The 18,724-nt window shown below is 37.2% G+C and overlaps 1 protein-coding gene across 1 annotated transcript; it reads right to left on the bottom strand.

The window, feature by feature from the left end:
• Positions 1 to 1,480: 1,480 nt before the first annotated feature.
• LOC106669074 lies at positions 1,481 to 6,433 on the bottom strand. The gene is made up of 3 exons (XM_014398334.2): positions 6,346 to 6,433; positions 3,649 to 3,925; positions 1,481 to 3,544 (listed from the first exon to the last, which is right to left on the bottom strand). Exons 1-3 carry the CDS (start codon positions 6,361 to 6,363, stop codon positions 1,704 to 1,706), a joined length of 2,136 nt encoding a protein of 711 aa, XP_014253820.1. The 5' UTR covers positions 6,364 to 6,433; the 3' UTR covers positions 1,481 to 1,703.
• Positions 6,434 to 18,724: the final 12,291 nt, after the last annotated feature.

Raw genomic sequence — 18,724 nt, forward strand, 5'->3', positions numbered from 1 at the left:
ATTTATCGTTCTTTAAAATTAAACCCTTAAATGATACCCATGTTTTAACAAGTCATCAGATCATTGTTAATAGATATAAGAAAAATATCAATTGATCCCTTCAGAAAAATCAAGCACGTATAATCCGCACAAGTAAAAACTTTACAGATTTTTTTTAAATTTTAAAAGAACATTAATATATAAAAGGAAAAACAGTACCATGAGGGACTCCAGAGACCATAGGCAATGGATTGCTACAGACTGTTCCAACTTTTATTGTCTGAGTTCTTCCCACCACTAAATAAGACTCAATAAGTTTAAGTGGAATTAATTAGTTTTAGTGATTTAATAACAATTGATGATCGAAGGAGTCAAAAGCATTTTAAAAACTAGAAAGTTCCCAAAAACATGAAAACTTCCAATTCTTTTGAAATATTGCTAACAACAGCAAACAGTGCCTGTTCAATTGACTTACCATGACTGAAACAATATTGGTTAGGAGAAATTTCATTATGGTCATTAAGAAAAAGAAATAATCTCTTTTTAACCAATTGTTTCATAATTTTAACCAAAGTTAAGGTAAACAATTTAGTGTATAATCATTAACATCAGATTAAGGTCAGAGCACTAATCAGCTGCTACAGATTAATTAGCGAAGGTAGCTGGAATCATAAGTTCATAATATAGGTGACTGAAAATCTTACTATTGAGTAAGGTTAACGGCCAATTATTAAGAGTTAGTGATAAAATGATTAAAACCCCTTCGGAGAAGAAATACATTCAGGTAGTCACTCCTTGTGAATATAATTATAATTTGGATGATGACCATCGCAACATAGACTGCTACACAGAAGATTCCCTTATCAAAGGTAGAGGGAGTGGTGCAGGAATATACATACCTAAATTAGGAATTAGGGCAATAACACATCCGTTTTTCAGGCGGAAATCTGGGCCATTAATGTGTGTTGTAGAAAACTTATGAAAAATAAAATGAAGGGAAAGAATATTAGAATTTTTTCTGACAGTCAGGCTAGTCTTAGATCGTTACAAAAAGATTTGTCAACTTATATATAGAAAGAAGAAGCAGGAATATGACTCTTATTAATTTTATTTTTAATTAATTAAGGTTTTCAGTTGAGATAAAAAAGTCAATGGCACGAGCGGGATTCGAACCCACGATCTTCGGCTTGATACGCTCAAGTGGTAGAGCAGCGGCGTATCAAGCCGAAGATCGTGGGTTCGGATCCCGCTCGTGCCATTGACTTTTTTATCTCAACTGAAAACCTTAATTAATTGTAATACATTAATTGGTCAAGCGGACCACGAAACTAGTGAATTGAATAAGTTTATTTTTAATATTCGTACCAACAGAGAAAAAGAATTTATGAATGTATTAGCAACTTCAGAATTACCAATCTGGTAATTATAAATTAATTATAAAGTTGGGATAATTAGGATCGAATAGTAAATTATGTACTGTAAAACAGGTGAAGTAGAACAATTAAAATTTGAAAACTTTTTTATTGTTTTCGGTTCTTTGCATCACAAATAGCGAAATTATAATAAATGGTTCATAACAGCACAACACGATAACATTAAAGTTTTGATAATAGTTATTTCGTCGCAAAGGTCAACGATTCCTTTTTTTTACATTTTGTTTGACCTGATAAGCTCAAGAACACATCAAAAAATTAGAAATAATCTTCAGCTCTTCACATTTCAATTCATGAATCAAATACGTATCCAACTTTCCTGTGAGCGTTTGGTTTAAGGAATTCCTTAACTTTTAAGTTGCCGAGAGAGTATTCCAGGAGAGAAGATTTGGCTCCTGGAAAATGTTGGAAGCTGTGTGTGCCCAGATGGTAAGGCTGTGCGGTGACTGATCCATATTGATTAAAGCCGGAGAGGTCAGTTTTAAAACTTGCCTCGGCTGAAGGAGCAGAATGTTCAGGCAAATGCGACCCTTTGGCAACAAAACCCTTTGCCGCACCGGCTTCGTAGTTGACGGTTTTACTTAGGCCGTCTTTGCCAACGTACGAGAAGGTACCGACTACATTGCCCTGTGGGTCGGAGCTTTCCTGCCTTGATTGGTCTACGGTATTGTAAGAGAAGGAATACGAAGCGTCTCCTGTTCCAGCCAAGGGGTCAAGGCTTCCTTCGGAAGCAAATCCTCCTGAAGTATAAGTAGATCCTGCAGGAGAATATCCACGGCTGTTATAATCTTTTCCATTGTAGGAAAATAAGTAATCAGGAGTTTGTTTTTGCAAAACGCTCTGAGAAGAAACAGAGCTTCCGAGTGAGGGTTGTTTGGGTAAATGGCCTCCACGAGCAACAAAACCTTGTTCAGCTCCTGCTACGTAATCGACTTTTCTCGGTACGCCATCGTCCTTCGGGACGAAAGAAAAACTACCGACTACATTGCCGGCAGAATCAGCCGTTTCTTGCCTCGAATGATCGCCAGCATTGTAGGAAAATGAGTAAGAACCGTCAGTTTTTCCTTGATTTTCCGCGTTATCAAAACTATGTCCTGCGAATCCACTCGAGTGTGTGTTTACGTTTTGGCGTTGGTAGGATGGTAACGGCTGAACCGTCTGATAGTTTTGAAGTACAGCAGTTGGATCAGCTGGAAGATGGGCTCCCGAGGCGACGAAACCACTTTCAGATCCCGCTTTGTAATTTACTGTACGAAAAGCATTGTCATCTTTTGGAACAAAAGAAAAGCTTCCAACAACATTGCCATTAGCATCTGCGCTTTCTTGCCTACTATGATCTCCTGCATTATAAGAAAAGGAATAAGATCCATCACTTGCCCCTCCACCTACTGAGTTTGGTGTAGCAGCATTAACGGTAACGCTATCGGAAACTGACGTGGGGAATTGATTGTAGACTGAGGGACGGCTCGCTCCTGCAGATGGAAGGTGGCTTCCTGTAGCGAGGAAACCACTTTCAGCTCCTGCTTTATAGTTTACTGTACGAAGGGCGTTATCATCTTTAGCAACAAATGAAAAGCTTCCAACAACATTCCCATTTGCATCAGCGCTTTCATGTCTGTTATGATCTCCCGCATTGTAGGAAAAGGAATAAGAACCATCATTTGCTCCTTTATCTCCAGAATATGATGTAGCAGCATTTACAACAACACTGTCGGAAAATGATGTGGGGAGTTGATTGTATACCGAGGGAGTGTTAACTCCTGCTGATGGAAGGTGGCTTCCTGTAGCGACAAAACCACTTTCAGCTCCTGCTTTGTAATTGACTGTACGAAGAGCGTTGTCATCTTTAGCAACAAAAGAAAACCTTCCAACGACGTTGCCGTTAGCATCTGCGCTCTCTTGTCTGTTATGATCTCCAGCATTGTACGAAAAGGAATAGGATCCATCACTTGATCCTCCATTTGCTGCTGAGTGTGATGAAGCAACATGTCCTGCTGAATATCCTGAAGGAGTAGCAGTAGCGAACCCTTGATTGTAAGGTGAAACGCTTACAGGAGAAAGATATTGGTTCGAAACACCATATGCTGTACTGCTTTGACCAAAGGTTTTCCTCGCGTAACCATCCGCAGAAGCTGGAACGCATAAATACAATAATCATTATCCCTGTTTTATTAGTAAATTGCCTATATTATTACAATATTCATTTGACAAAGCTAATAATATAATGGATCTATACCTGGTGGTACAACAAGTTTGTTAGGTTTGAATCCTCCAACACCTGAAGTATATTCGACGGTTACGGGTCCGGAGGGGCTGTTGTAACTGTAAGCACCCTTGACTTCGTTCTCATGGGTAGCCAAAGCCTTTTCCGATGATCCGAGGCCTGTGTCATATCCGTACTTGTAGCCTCCATCATCAAGAAGAAAAAGATACTGAGTCCTGCGTCCGGATGGAACTTGAGGTACGCGCCCTGCTCCAACTAGCCCCACTGTGACTACGGCCACCACTAACCACTGAAAGAAAAAGTACACAATATTATTTTTTTTTAAAATTGAGGATGAATTTCGACTTCTTCGTGTTAGGAGAAACCAATTTGATTGTTTACCATGTCTATCAAGCATCATTAAGAAGAAGTTCTAATAAAGGTTTCTTTGATAGTTGCCACTTTTACGTTTATTTAATTATTTATTTTTATGTGCATTTAGTTTTTCAAAAATAAATTCTGTTTTACGGTTCGCAGATGCGGAAACGTCGCAACGCAAATGAATTAACTAAAATGTTCGTCACGGAATGTTTGTGCAAAAACGTCTTTAAAATTCACCTAACCGAAACATACAACGCTATATTTAAAGCAACATATCATCATGCTAATATTATATTCACATATTTAGCTTACAACAGTTGATCTCAAAAATTTTTAAAAGACATGCAAAATATGCTTAGCCTCTTAAATGAAACTAAAATGGTTTTTAATAAAGTTTAACATGACCGCCTACTAGTTGAAACATAAAACAAACTGTTTTTAGAAAGACTACATAAAATCGGTCCTTCGTGAAAGAATATTCCCTGTCAAGTAGAAATGTGCAGTACCTAGATGAGGAATTATAAAAGCTGGAGTTTCATGAGGATTCGTTTTGAGGCCTTTTCTATTTCTGGAAACCCAACAGAGTCTGTAAACATTTAAACTTTTTTGGTGGCTTGTCAATAACATGATCTTCCTCGTATGCACCGACTCTCTGAGCGCTGTTTGGGCCCTGCGAGGCGGGTTCTCTGTGAACCCTTTCATCGTCCTGTTGTTGGAAAAATTCGCCGAGTAGAAGCGCTTAAGAAAAACGGTGTCTGGATTCCCGGACACGTCGGGCTGGAAGGTAATGAACGTGCGGACGAGGCGGCAGAGGCGGCAGAGCCGGGACGTCCCACACTCCAGACCGGACCATCGCGACCAGGCCCTCTGACGCGAAGCTAGTAAGCCTAGCAGTAAAGAACATGATAAAAGAAAGATGGCAGCGTCAGTGGGCCGGATCGTCCGAGAAGCTTTTGCGCGTCAAGAGCACGATTCGTAGATGGCCCCCCGAGAACCTGAGCCGAAAACAAAGAATCGTTCTTACGCGATTAAGAATAGGCCATACGACACACAGGCACCTGTTATTGGGACAAAGCCCCTTATGCAGAGAAAGATTGCTCTATGTGTCCCACATACTAGAAACCTGTCATGCCTTGGCTCCCTACAGGGAGCTTGTAGGCATGCCATCCAATCTGAAAATGGTAATCGAGCATTGCAGAGTGTTTCTGAATCCCCTGTTCCGCTTTTTAGGGGAAATTGGGTTTTTTTATTGTATATAATAAGTCTTATGTGTTGTGCGTTTATATGTTTAGTATGAGTGCATGTATTTATTAGCGTGAATGCCCCCTCGAACGTTGAGCGTATGAGTGTGTGGTTGGGGTCGATGGCGGAATATTTATAAAAGTACTCCATCGACCACAATCTAGATTAATTTGAGTATAGGGTCGGTAGAGGAATATCAAGTACTCAAGTACTACGGAATGTGTGTACTCTATGGATGTATATATGTGTATGAATGTATTTATTTGTATGTATGTAGTGTTTGAAATGATAAATATAGACTTAGTTGGTAGCTGAAATGACCTAGCTGTCTGTCGGAAGCCCCAGTCAAAAAAAAAAAAAATGTATGTTATCACCAGTTATCACGCACAAGTTACCAAGGTACATTACTATCATCAACAAAATTGAAGACTGGTGTGATAACTATCGAACTAAATTGAACTTTTCTAGACCTTTCCGGTGGTCTGTTTTAATCTGTGATCTGTACAAAAAAGGCGACATATCTTGGTCAAAGAAAGGCTGAGAAACTCAACTGAGCTTGCTCATATACCATCATCTGCAGAAAAAATACTCATATCTACTCTCCACAGCATCTCGTTATGATACCTGTTATCCCTCTTTATTTGATCGGTATGTACCAACAGTAAGGTCATATCGTATGATGTTCTGCCTCATCGACATACACGATGACGGGGCAAAGTCACCTACTTTAACTACAGTAAAAACAGATAGCCCTTGCTTTCTGAGAAAAGTGCCAGTTCACAAGAAGGTTCAAGAAGCAGAAAATAAATAAAATTATAAAAAACAGTTATGGTCATCTTAACCAATGTATTCACACTTTAACTGTGTGAACAGCTACAAGAATTGTTTAATACTTTGATGGTTGCCAGAGGAAATCAACAGTGATCTTTAAAGCAGTGAAAATGATGAAATTCGTAAATTTTGTGTGAATTGCCTTACAGAACAACTATTTGCGTTGACTACCGTTGGATGTTCTTCATGTTTAATGTTTTAATTTTTTATTAATTAGTCGTTAAATGATCCGGCCGGGTCCCGTTAAACCGAATTGAAATAAGCTGTACTACTCACAGTTAGTCTGCGTCCCATCTTTGCTTAAGCTTCAGGTGGTCAAGAAATTGAGTTCGCAAAGTCAGTGGTCGGCTTATATATGTCTCAAAAGTGGGAGGCCTCCGGGAAGATACAAATAAACAAATTGGTGGGGATGCAACGGGATGAGTCGTGGCCTTGCCACAAGGACAAATAGATAAATACAGGTTGCTACAGTTCTTCTTCCTCCTCCCATGACAACGGTCAATTTATTATTGCAGGAATAAACGGGTAAAAGCGGCCGAATAATTCGGCAATGTTAAGTTAGATAATACAATCACGTTGTTTCGTAAATAACCATAGAGAAAAATAAATTGCCAGATAATATAAGCATATATTTTAAGTTTTTAACAATTTTTTTGTTTTTGTTGAAATGTTACAAAGTTAGAAGGCATAGCTATATGATAGTTTATATATGTTTCACAAATATAAATGTGTGTTTTGGAGGGAGGTTGATCGTGTTACTCCGGATTAAACTAACAAGATTCTATATTCTGTCTCCTTGATGCATCCAACTGGAAAATTCTCAATGCATCAGCAATATGATAGGTATAAATACCTATTCACTCCATCTTCTGAAGTCTCGTATCTACTACACGAAAAATTCTCCTCGAAGATAAACAGACGAATCTGTTTTGTTAGAATTTTCTGAAAAATAATTATTTTTTATTATAGTATATTCGGCAAACCTGTTTTTTTCACATTTATAAATATAGAAAAAAGGGAAAATGGAGGGAGAGAGAGAGAGAGAGGGAAGAGAGACAGACAGAAAGAAAGATATCTCGGAGAGTCAATCATTGACTCTCAGGATTGACTTTTGTTCTGAATCTGTCATTGAGCCGATAAAAAAGTAATCCAGGTATTTTCATTTCAAACCAACATTAACCGCTTAAAATCCACAAAAGAGGTGAAAAAAAATTCCCGGCATACCTTGTCGTTCTTGTGTACTCATGTCCTCACATTTAACTAAATAATTCCTCTAGTTATCCTACAACGACATCTTTTTTTAATTTGGCATAACAGGAAGCTGATGTATGCGATTCTCGTTTGGGGTCTCTTTTACAGAACTAATTTTGAGATCCATCAACTCATTTAAAATTAGTGCTTAAAGGTGGCTCCAGACATGCGAGATTCGCCGAATGCCAAGCAAAAGTTTGCCATATTCCGACTACTGAGGATAGGTGCTTGGTTATGCGCCGATCAAAAATAATTCGGTGCTCGCCTTGTTCGGCTAATTGTTGGTTTTATTGTCCTCTTCGAAATGCACTTATATTCGCGAAATTATTATTATTATTTAATTAATTAAAAGCGTACTCACAATCGGGAATCAATCGTCCTGCACGTAATTCAACAGTAATATCAATCAATAGTAAATGTTTACTGATATTTATTTTTCAATAATAAAACTGTTTCTTGTACCAAGCTGGCCTCCGGGTCTGCAGCGGACGGCGGGTGCTTTATCAGAGGCATACGAGGGTTAGGGTACCAGATCCTGTCTGCATAGACAGGGGAGGGTGCATAACCATCTGTACGACGGGACAGGAGAAATGTTCCAATGTCCAGCCCTGCTAATGGGCACGGACTCGAAGTGGCTTAGAGGCGTTGCTCCTGTTGGGAACTTAGAGAAGAGGCTGTACTTCTATCTGTGACCTCCGCCCAAGCACTGGCGTATGACGTTTGTTACAACCCTTTCCTCACGGGATACGAAGGATTGGACCATCGAAGTATACAGCTTGAGGACGCTCAGATTACCCTGACAGACTTCCTCAAATGTGTGAGAAGCGGCAGATGGGAACGGATAGTGGTAGGTGGTGCCGGCATTGGCGTCCTTTACCGGAGGCAGCCACTTCTAGGGGGTGGTTAGCAATTCCACTTTAAACAAAACAGCGGCCGGAGTGGATCCGGAAGTTCTTACTCTGGGAGATAGAGTCGCCTTCTCTATCCAGGGAGTGCGTGGGAGACCAGGCTGATTCATTTCAGCCACCTTGGGTAGCCCTTTACACGCGGCAACGGTCTGATGCACAATGCATACCCGACCACTCGGAATGGGCAAGCGGGGAGGTTTGTCTTGGTCCCTCGGGCTGGGCCGGCTTCTACACCAACGCTTGCGGCTGTAACACACATTCAGTCGTGAGCAGAGGTGCGTCATCTCTCATCTTGAGAATCAAAATGCCCGGTAAGGCCACGAGCCATGTACGGACGCTAAAGATCTTCATTGTCCTTTTAAGGACGACCGAGTATTTGGAAGTGTACCAAGCTGAACGAATAATTTGGAACGCTTCCATTCCGAATCACAAACATCAGAATGAAGTTTTCGATGCGTGGAATTGGATCGAAAGCAAGATAAGATAACAGTACTCTGAGACTGAATTGTGAATGAGTTTGAAGCCACTACACAAAACTGTAGCCGCAGCTGCAGCAATGATAGTTTTACTGCTGTCCATCACGATTGTAGTACGTTGAGGACGGCATTGGCAAATACGTACTAGCTGTTTGCGCAGAAACCGGGTGGTCGTACAAAACCCCGCATGTGCGTATACTTGCAAATATTCGGCGGCAATTTCTGGAGCCACATTTAGAATAGTGTACTTGTACTTGGGATATAGTGAACTTGAAAACAAATTAATTTAACGCAAACATTCCACAGATTCCATTTTCCGATCACTAAACCATAATATCATTCATGTACAATCGAAGCATGAAAGAATCAAAACAATTTTTTATTAAATACCAGATATAATCAACTAAGAATGTAGGTTCGGTCGTTATTATTGTTAAATTTTAAAATATTTATAATTTTACAATATTTGTCATTATAATTAATTTTATATGTGCATATAATTCATATATTTACATTTATATTATTGATTAAACTACTTAACAACAATTTATTATGAACTAGGTATAGTTATGTAAAACAAGGAGCGAGCAGTTTTTGCATTTTCCTGGGTAATTTATAACCTTGTAAACAGTAAAAATGTAAAATAAAAACTATTATAGAGATCATAAAGTCCCGTTCTCTGTCGCACTTCAATAAACAATTCACTCGATAGTCGGATTAAGTTAATAAAATATTTTATACCCATACACAGACCTACTTGCTCTTCAGCTTTTCTAAACTGAAATAGACGCCAGACCCAAACGTATTTGTTTTCTATCGGTTAGGTAACCAGTCAATTCTCTGTAGACTCTTTGGCACATTTTACGAGGTAATTTATTAAGCCAATTATTTCGAGCCGCTAGGGCAGGTATGTAGGAGTTACCCTTTGCCTTTCTTCCTCCTACATCGTCGCCAACCTACTAATTCTAGAAGAGTTGGAACTGATTCTGCCTACAGATAAGAAAGTTAAAGAAAAAGTGATTAATCGATTAGTAAACAAGAAACAAAATAACCAACAGTTGGCTTATTCTTCAACTGGTTGTGCGAGATCCCAAGACTAGCGTCATTCATCTTTGTACATTTAAAAAATAATCAGTGGAAAAGAACGTTACCACCCCACCTGGTTAAATCTCGAACATTGCAATATGAGATATAAGGGGTATTCACGATCTTTGTTTTGACCTGTTAACTCTGTTAAGTCCCGTCAGATCGAGAAAAATGATGACTTAGACTTGTAAGAATCAGTAAGTTAACATTGCTCGATCTAACAAGACATGGCCAATGTTAGATGTTACGTCGAAAACGTAATGACATTGCTATCTGTTAGGGTGTAGGCAACCAACATGGCAACCATGAATTTAACAGCTGTTTTTTTTTTGTTTACATGTATTTTTATTTGTTGAAGCGTGTCATTTGTTAATACTTTTCGAAGGCATAGATAGCATTATGAATGAAAGAGTTGATTAATTTTTCTTTTTTATGAACTTCTGGCATCTTACAATTTAACAGAAAAGAAAACAAAAACAAACAACAACAAGCCTTCAAGGACTGTTATAGCTTTATTTTTGGTTCTGCCAAACGCCACGCAGAGCATTGCGGAAAAATTAACGTTTAACATGCTCAGAAAAGAAGGGGGCGTTCACGATCTTACTGGACATTTCTCTATTCGAGTTAACACGAGTTAACATTTTACAAACATCGTGCATACTCCTATTAAGTCGAAATTAGAATGTTAGTTGCAGTAGATTCCGTAGATGTAACCTCACAGGCTACCATCAAGTTCCTACCTAACATTTCTTAGGGTTTTCCATCAATAAGAATAGTTGCTTGATTTTAGAAAGAATATATTAAGGAAGTTAAGTAACAAATAACTTTTTTTGTAACAATAAATAAACCAAAATAACGAATCAATATTAATCCATGTTACCTGCAAATTCAAAAATTCTTATTTTTTTGTCTGATTAATTATATTCTTATTAATTAATAAATAGACTTAACATTTGTGATAGAAATCTAATTTTTTAATCAAAACTGTAATTTTCTTTTATCTTGAATTATTTATTTTAGTAGTTTATAAATATCGTGAAACGCTATCGTCGTCTCACCATTTACCTCTATGTATTTTATTCTTTCCAAAAACTCCAAATATGAAATAGTAATTATACTAATAATTACGATCTGAATTAACTAATTAACTAGCCGATACCGAGAGTCACGGGTTATGTAATTAATTGGTTGCAACTCACATTTATTCCATTACAACTTTGGGCGCCATTCTACCCATCTAGGGTTATGATAAATAAATACATATATTAGCGCTCACCCTCACCGGGATTCTATAAATATTGGGTTGTCCGGAAAATAATGCAGGATTTTAAGTTTTCATTAAAAAAAATCTATATAAAATATTCTGTTTACGTTTACAGGATTTATTAATCCTCTTCCAAATGATATTGTTTGTTTACCTCTGTAGCATTCCGCTACTTGGAAATAATTCAGTCATCCTTATAATGTCAAAGCGAGAATTTCGTACGATTTTCTTTTACGAGTTTAAACTCGGCCGAAGCGGAGCCCAAACGGCTAGAAACATTAACCAAGTATGGGGCGAGGGTTGTGTTAATGAGTGCACTGTGCAAAGGTGGTTTAAAAAATTTCGGGAGGGAGATTTCAGCCTTGAAGATGAAGAAGGTCGTGGAAGGCCTTCCTCTCTTAATGATGATGTTCTGCGATCAGTGGTGGAAGAAAACCCCAAAACAACTGTTCGAGAACTTGCAGAGCAACTCAAAGTCAGTAAAACGACCGTCGCTGACCACCTCAAGGCGATTGGAAAAGTGAAAAAACTCGAAAATTCGGTTCCACACTCATTAAACGATCGCCAAAAAAATCAGCGCTTTGATGTTTGTGCATCACTTCTTTGTCGAAACAAAAATGACCCATTTCTGGCCAGAATTGTTACATGTGACGAAAAGTGGATTCTGGACAGTGGCTCGACAAAGGAGAAGCTCCAATACATTTTCCAAAGCCCCCAACTCATCAAAAAAAGGTAATGGTTACGGTATGGTGGGCTTCATTTGGTTTAATACACTACAGCTTCTTAAATCCTGGCGAAACCATCAATGCTGAATCATACTGTAACCAAATTAATACCATGCATCAGAAATTGGCAGTAATGAAGCCTTCTTTGGTCAATCGGAAAGGGCCCATTTTGTTGCATGACAACGCTCGACCACATGTGTCACGTGTAACGTCACAAAAATTATTGGAGCTTGGCTATGAAACTTTGCCTCACCCACCCTACTCTCCGGACCTCTCGCCTACTGACTACCATTTTTTTAGACACCTGGACCACTACTTACAACACATAATATTCTAAAATCAAACGGAACTGGAAAATGCATTTATTGACTTTATCAATTCTAAAAATTCTGAATTCTACTCAGACGGAATTAATAAGTTACCAACACGTTGGGAGAAATGTATTGAGAGTATGGGAAATTATTTTGATTAAAGAACATTGCTTTAAAGTAACTAGTTTCTTTTTTTTTGTTTAATACCAAAATCCTGCATTATTTTCCGGACAACCCAATAGTACAGAGGTACACTGAACATGTGTATACGGTTTACCATAAGAGTATTAACAAACCACAAATCGAACGTATTACCCGCATGAAACGATTCAATATTGCAACGAAGAGACAGGCTCAACGCGAGCAAACCTTGTGCTTACTTTCATATCTTTTATAAATGACATCTCTATTTCTGTGAACAACTGGGTCTGAATCCGGTCAACCTAAGGCATTTTAATTAAGATTAATTTGAAAAAAGTACTGTAAAATGGTTCTGACCTACACGACAGAAAACGGGTAGATGTTAAGCCGGCTTGACAGGACTTACTTTACTACATCTTTATAAGAATTATCATTTCATACAGGTTGCTGTTATATTTTAATTAATAATCTTGACATTATTCTTTCAAGCATACATCAGAAGGATTTTTACAATTATTTCTGCAAGTGGAGACGTAAATTTTAATTTTCGTTCATGCCAAAAACATTATTGGTTCTGAGTGCTATGTTGTTTCATTCTGAGAAAGGGAAAATACATTATTTATTCTTCTTAGGAGGGAAAGCCGATCTGCTTCAAATTGGAAGAGATGTTTTGAACCACTGGTCGATCATCGTTCGTCGTATCCGCTTTATTGTTTTTTCTTCTATTAGGCTGGCTACTGTATAAAATCGTTTTTCCACTTACAAGAAATATCTATATTTATGAAATTTGTTTAATTGCTGTTTTGTGTAATCATTTTAATAATAGGGGTATTCACGATGTTTGTAAGATCGTGTTAACTCGTGTTAACTCGAATAGAGAAATGTTCACTAAGATCTTCTTTTGTTAGCATGTTAAAAGTTAATTTTTCCGCAATGCTCCGCGTGGTGGATGGTAGAACCAAAATAAAGCTATAACAGTCATGGAAGGCTTGTTGTTGTTTGTTTTTGTTTTCTTTTTTGTTAAATTGTAAGATGCCAGAAGTTCATAAAAAAGAAAATTTATTCGACTCTTTCATTCAAAATGCTATCTATGCCCTCAAAAAATATTAACAAATGGCACGCTTCAACAAATAAAAATATGTGTGAACAAAAACCAGCTGTTAAATTCATGGTTGCCATGTTGGTTACCTACGCCCTAACAGATAGCATTGTCATTACATTTTCGACGTAACATCTAACATTGGCCATGGCTTGTTAGATCGAGCAATGTTTACTTAACGATTCTTACAAGTCTAAGTCATCATTTTTCTCGATGTGACAGGACTTAACAGAGTTAACAGGTCAAAACAAAGATCGTGAATACCCCTCATGTCTCATTCATTAGGGGTATTCACGATGTTTGTAAGATGTTAACTCGTGTTAACTCGAATAGAGAAATGTTCACTATGATCTTCTTTTCTTAGCATGTTAAATGTTAATTTTTCCGCAATGCTGCGCGTGGCGGCTGGTACAACCAAAAATAAAGCTATTACAGTCCTTGTAGGCTTGTTGTTGTTTGTTATGGTTTTCTTTTCAGTTAAATTGTAAGATGCCAGAAGTTCATAAAAAAAGAAAAATTAATCAACTCTTTCATTCAAAATGCTATCTATGCCCTCGAAAAGTATTAACAAATGACACGCTTCAATAAATGAAAATACGTGTAAACAAAAAACAGCTGTTAAATTCATGGCTGCCATGTTGGTTGCCAACGCGCTATCGGATAGCAATGTGACTACATTTTCTACCTAATATCTGACATTGGCCCTGTCCTGTTAGATCGAGCAATGTTAACTAGCCGATTCTTACAAGTCTACGTCATCATTTTTCTCGATCGAACAGGACCTAACAGACTTAACAGGGTTAAAACAAAGATCGTGAATACCCCTCATATTTCTATTGTTGATTTAACATGCTTGATTAATCATTGAATCATTCACAATTATACACTCATAGACAAATTAATGCACCACCATTAAATTTGAATGTATTTAGGTTTATTATTTCATTTTTCATACCAAAAATAGGTGTAGTTGTAAAAATAAGACATTAAACGAGAAAACAAGTATTATGTAATTATAAAAAAATATGTTGTGTAAAGAACAAAAAAGAAATTGAACAAGGATTAAAAATGTTTAAAAAAAATTTTGTTGCTCTTTAATATCGAGTATTTTCACCTCTGGCCCGAATCGTTAAACGCATTTGCATTCTTTGTAAAATATTTCTGTTAAAATGCTGAATAATTCTTTCCTATTCATCAATAAAAGCGGTTTCCCGCTTCTTTAGGGTGTTAAGACCTGGGTTTCGCCGTCGTACTCAGTTTAAGTTGTCCCAGATGAGTTTGTGTTCAAATCTGGACTTCGAGCAGGCCTCACCAAGCACTCCAACCCAAACTCGCTCTAGTAGTCATCCACAATACAAACTCTATTGGGCCTGACAGTGTCCTGCAGTAACAAGAATCTTTCACTGTTGTGGGGGTGGACAAGTGCACTAGATGTCCTTCGATTATGTCTTGTAAGTACCTCTCTGAGATTTAAGATCTTCCTCGCCGAACAACATATTCGTTGAGTGTGTCCAAAGAAATGCCACCACAAAACATCAATGAGCACCGTGGATGCAACCTGAGGAAACATACAGCATTGAGAGTACCTTTCCCTTGAGCGTGTACATATGAAATTACGCCAATATTCTAAAGATGGCCAATCTCACCACCCTATAAAGAGATAAAGATCCCCAATCTTCCAATGTTCTCGTGCGAATGAAACCTGGCCGTTTCTGAACTGTGGTAAGAAGAGTTCCACGAGCTGGTTGCCCAGTGGTTATTTTCATTGAGCATTTCCTTTTTCTGTCTTGATGGAAATCGAAACATGTTGTACTTTTCTTATGAGATTTATTATTTCATTCCCTGCAATACTACTGTTTCGTAGGACCTGATGTCGAATGAATCTATCGTCTCTCTCTGGTCTCTAGGCTTTCTAGTGTGAAGCCCTATTTCTCTGAAACGCCCAAGACCCCTCCTTATTGTTCCTTAGACGCCAGAAAAAGTCCAGAGGCGACGGTGGGGATCGAACCCACGACCGCGGGATCTACTGCCCGAGAGTCTGACGCCTTAACCACTCGGCTACCGCGGCCCTCAAAAGAGACTCTTGCTGTGCCAGTAAAACAATTCAGATCTAAGTCATTTTACATTGCACCGGATGATTTCCAGTGTTGCCAATCACCAAATTTGTGTACTTGGTAGCAAAACCAGGCCGACCAGTTAGACATGGCTTGTGGCTGTAAAAACGAAAATGCAAACTTTGCATAATACTTTTATAGTGCAGGACGAATAGCTTTTATATGTTCCTTGGATTTCTAAATCCCAGCAGCATTCTCTTTCATCAATGACACTTCTATGAGCATGGCTTAAAATCTGACCGATTTAAGAAGGTTGACCTATTTTATGTTATCTTTATCTTTGCTTACAAGTTGATCAGTTGCTTTGCTAGGATTGTGGCATTCTAACATTTTTAGCCTGAGAGTCTGACGCCTTAACCACTCGGCTACCGCGGCCCCCCTATGCCTGGGTTATTACCAACTATTTTTTTTAGCTTACACATATTGAAAGAGGCCTTTTTTGTTTAATATATATACTAGTGCGAAAGGGGAACCTCAGTGGACTATTTTGCTGAGTCACACCAAACTTAGCTCGTTTATTTGTATGAATTTTTATGTTTTCAATTTGGCTAAAAAATTTATTTAGCTGTATAATTTCTAAATTATAACTTAATTATTATTACTTGTTTCTCTTTATTGAGAGCTTTCGTACGTATAAAATATAAAATTATCATATTTTTTCTTTTTAATTTTGCTGACATATTCTTTCATGTTGTTGCAAATTGCTTTTTCTGAACATTTTCTAACTAATTACGACCAGATTTTAGTCATAAATATGCAATTTATGCTTCCTCCCGTGGTGATCACTTATCCTGCTACAACCTGTGAAGAACTCGCATTACTTAACGGTCGAAAAACGTAATCGCATAATATGTTACTGAAAAAACACCTGAGGTCGTGTCCATTGATAGATAAGACAACTTTTACTATTAATTATCGGTCGCCATGTTTTATTCATTAGTAATTGGGCATAAGAGGAACGAATTTATAAAATGTCAATATCCTGATGGATCTCGTTAAACGTCCATTTATAATAGCCGACATAGCGATACATCATTTGTAAATTTTAAATGAATTAACGCTTTAACCTTTAATTGAATCCGGATTATTGAGCTATAAAGGTCGTCATTATTCCGTTTTTCTTTTTTCGTTTAACATTAACGAATATGATTTTGAAGCTGGAAGAAGACAGAATTTTGCAATATTAACTTTTCTATTTCTATGTATAGTATATATGTTTTGCGCATCATTCCTATTAACTTTTTTTAGTTGATGTTCATTAAATATAGTCACTTTATAAACCTGTAATATATTAACTTAATCGGTCTATGGGTTACTTAATTTGCCGCGATAAATTCACCCAAATATACTCAAAATACTAAATCTAATAAATACCCATTATGTTTAGTGGTCTATTGTCCAAATTACTTCTTTCAATAATTAATCTTTTTCTGTAAGGTTTTGGTTGAAATGAAAAAGTTAGTATCAAGAGCGGGTTTCGAACCCACGACCTTCGGCTCAATACGCCGCTGCTCTAACCACTTGAATTGTCGTGACTTCGATCCACTAGGACACATTTTCCCACTTCAACCTACAACCTAGAAATCCAAGTCTATGTCTATTCAAACAGAATTGTGGACTTTTTTTCAAAGACACCTTAACTGGTTTGTCTTTAATTTACTTTTATTACATTTTTATTTCTTGTTGATTTCCAAATATTATAATAAATATATATTGGGAGAAACGGCGAGTTCAAGACGACAAATTCTGATTAACAAAATATGAATTTATTTAAAAAAAATTAAATGAATATATTATACCATTTATGTTTTAGTGGTTTAGGTATTGGTTGAGATAAAAAAGTCAGTGTCACGACCGGGATTCGAACCCACGACCTTCGGCTCAATACGCCACTGCTCTACCACCTAAGCTATCCAGTCTTCGATACCCTCGGACACCACTCCCTATCACAACTACGACCTTTTGAATTTTCCCTCCTTTTTGCCATTTTTTCAAATGTCGTGGAAAGATTCGATTCTCGGCGACATTTAAAGTGGCCACTGGGAGCTGTTAGTGAAGTTATACTTCGTTTTACTTATTAAATCCATTAAATTTAGTGGTCTATTGACCAAAGGACTTGTTTCAAATAATTAATCTTTTTATGTAAGGTTTTGGTTGAACTGAAAAAGCTAAGGCCACGAGCGGGATTCGAACCCACGACCTTCGGCTAATTGGCCACTGCTATACCAATTGACCTATCGTGACTTCGATCCACTTCACAACTCCACCTACAACCTTTCGAATCTTCCCTTCTTTTTTCCATTTTTTAAATGTCGTGTAATCAGGATTCGATTCTCGAGGGAAAATTTAGCCGAAGGTCGTGGTACTAGATTTTTCATTTCGATCAAAACCTTACATAAAAAGGTTAATTAATTGAAAAAAGTCATTTGGTCAATAGACGTCTAAACATAATGAAATTAATAAATCCCTTATATTCATTATTCGTAAAAAACAAAGAGAGCTAGCTGCAGGATATTTTCGCGGTTTTATATTGTAGAGTTGGGTTATAATATTTTTTGATCTTATTACTATGTAAATTTTGCATTAAGACGCTTTCTCAACTGGAATTGCTATTCCTGGATAATATCTGATTTGCAAGTTTAAAACATCTTGTAATTATTCTCTGCGGAAAATCCCAATCTAAATACAGCAAACCACTTCAAATAATACTTAAAGAAAATAAATTAATAACTCATTTAAATTTGCAAAGCTATGCCAATATATTTGCGCATTCAGACGACCGCACATTTATAGTACATCCCATTTTAAGCGAATGTTACGTTTTATAAATACATTACATCACGCGCGATTGAAAATAACTGACAAGGAAATGGAATAATACTTAAGGCTGGGGTAAAAATGATAATAGATCGTTTTTTTTTGTTTTCTTAATGGATATTATTATGATTTTATGAACTTGATGAATTTTTAATATTGTTAGTGCCCCGTTTTGTGCATTTTGTTTTTTCACGACTTGTACCTATATTTTTATATATAATTATTCAGAAATCGTGAGATGTGGTCTGGTGTCATGTAGGTTTCAGAAAAACATTTTCTTTATCGTGCCTAAAAAGAAAAATAAAATATATACACACACATTTGCATTGTAGAAATTCACTTTTTTCTACATCCTACATGTATTTGTTAAATTTAAACAATGATTGTAAATTCCAGTAGATTGTCTATCTAACCGGTCGAAAGGCCATGACAAGCATTACTGAAGATGATTTCAATAAAGATC

This window comes from Cimex lectularius, unplaced genomic scaffold (assembly GCF_000648675.2).
Source record: "Cimex lectularius strain Harlan isolate CLEC.00 unplaced genomic scaffold, Clec_2.1 scaffold53, whole genome shotgun sequence".
NCBI classification, from domain to species: domain Eukaryota; kingdom Metazoa; phylum Arthropoda; class Insecta; order Hemiptera; family Cimicidae; genus Cimex; species Cimex lectularius.

Excerpts from the sequence above, each read along its gene's own strand:
- LOC106669074 (XM_014398334.2), bottom strand. Across the intron at positions 3,545-3,648 it reads CAAACTTGTTGTACCACCAG|CTTCTGCGGATGGTTACGCG; the intron begins GTATAGATCCAT and ends TATGCGTTCCAG.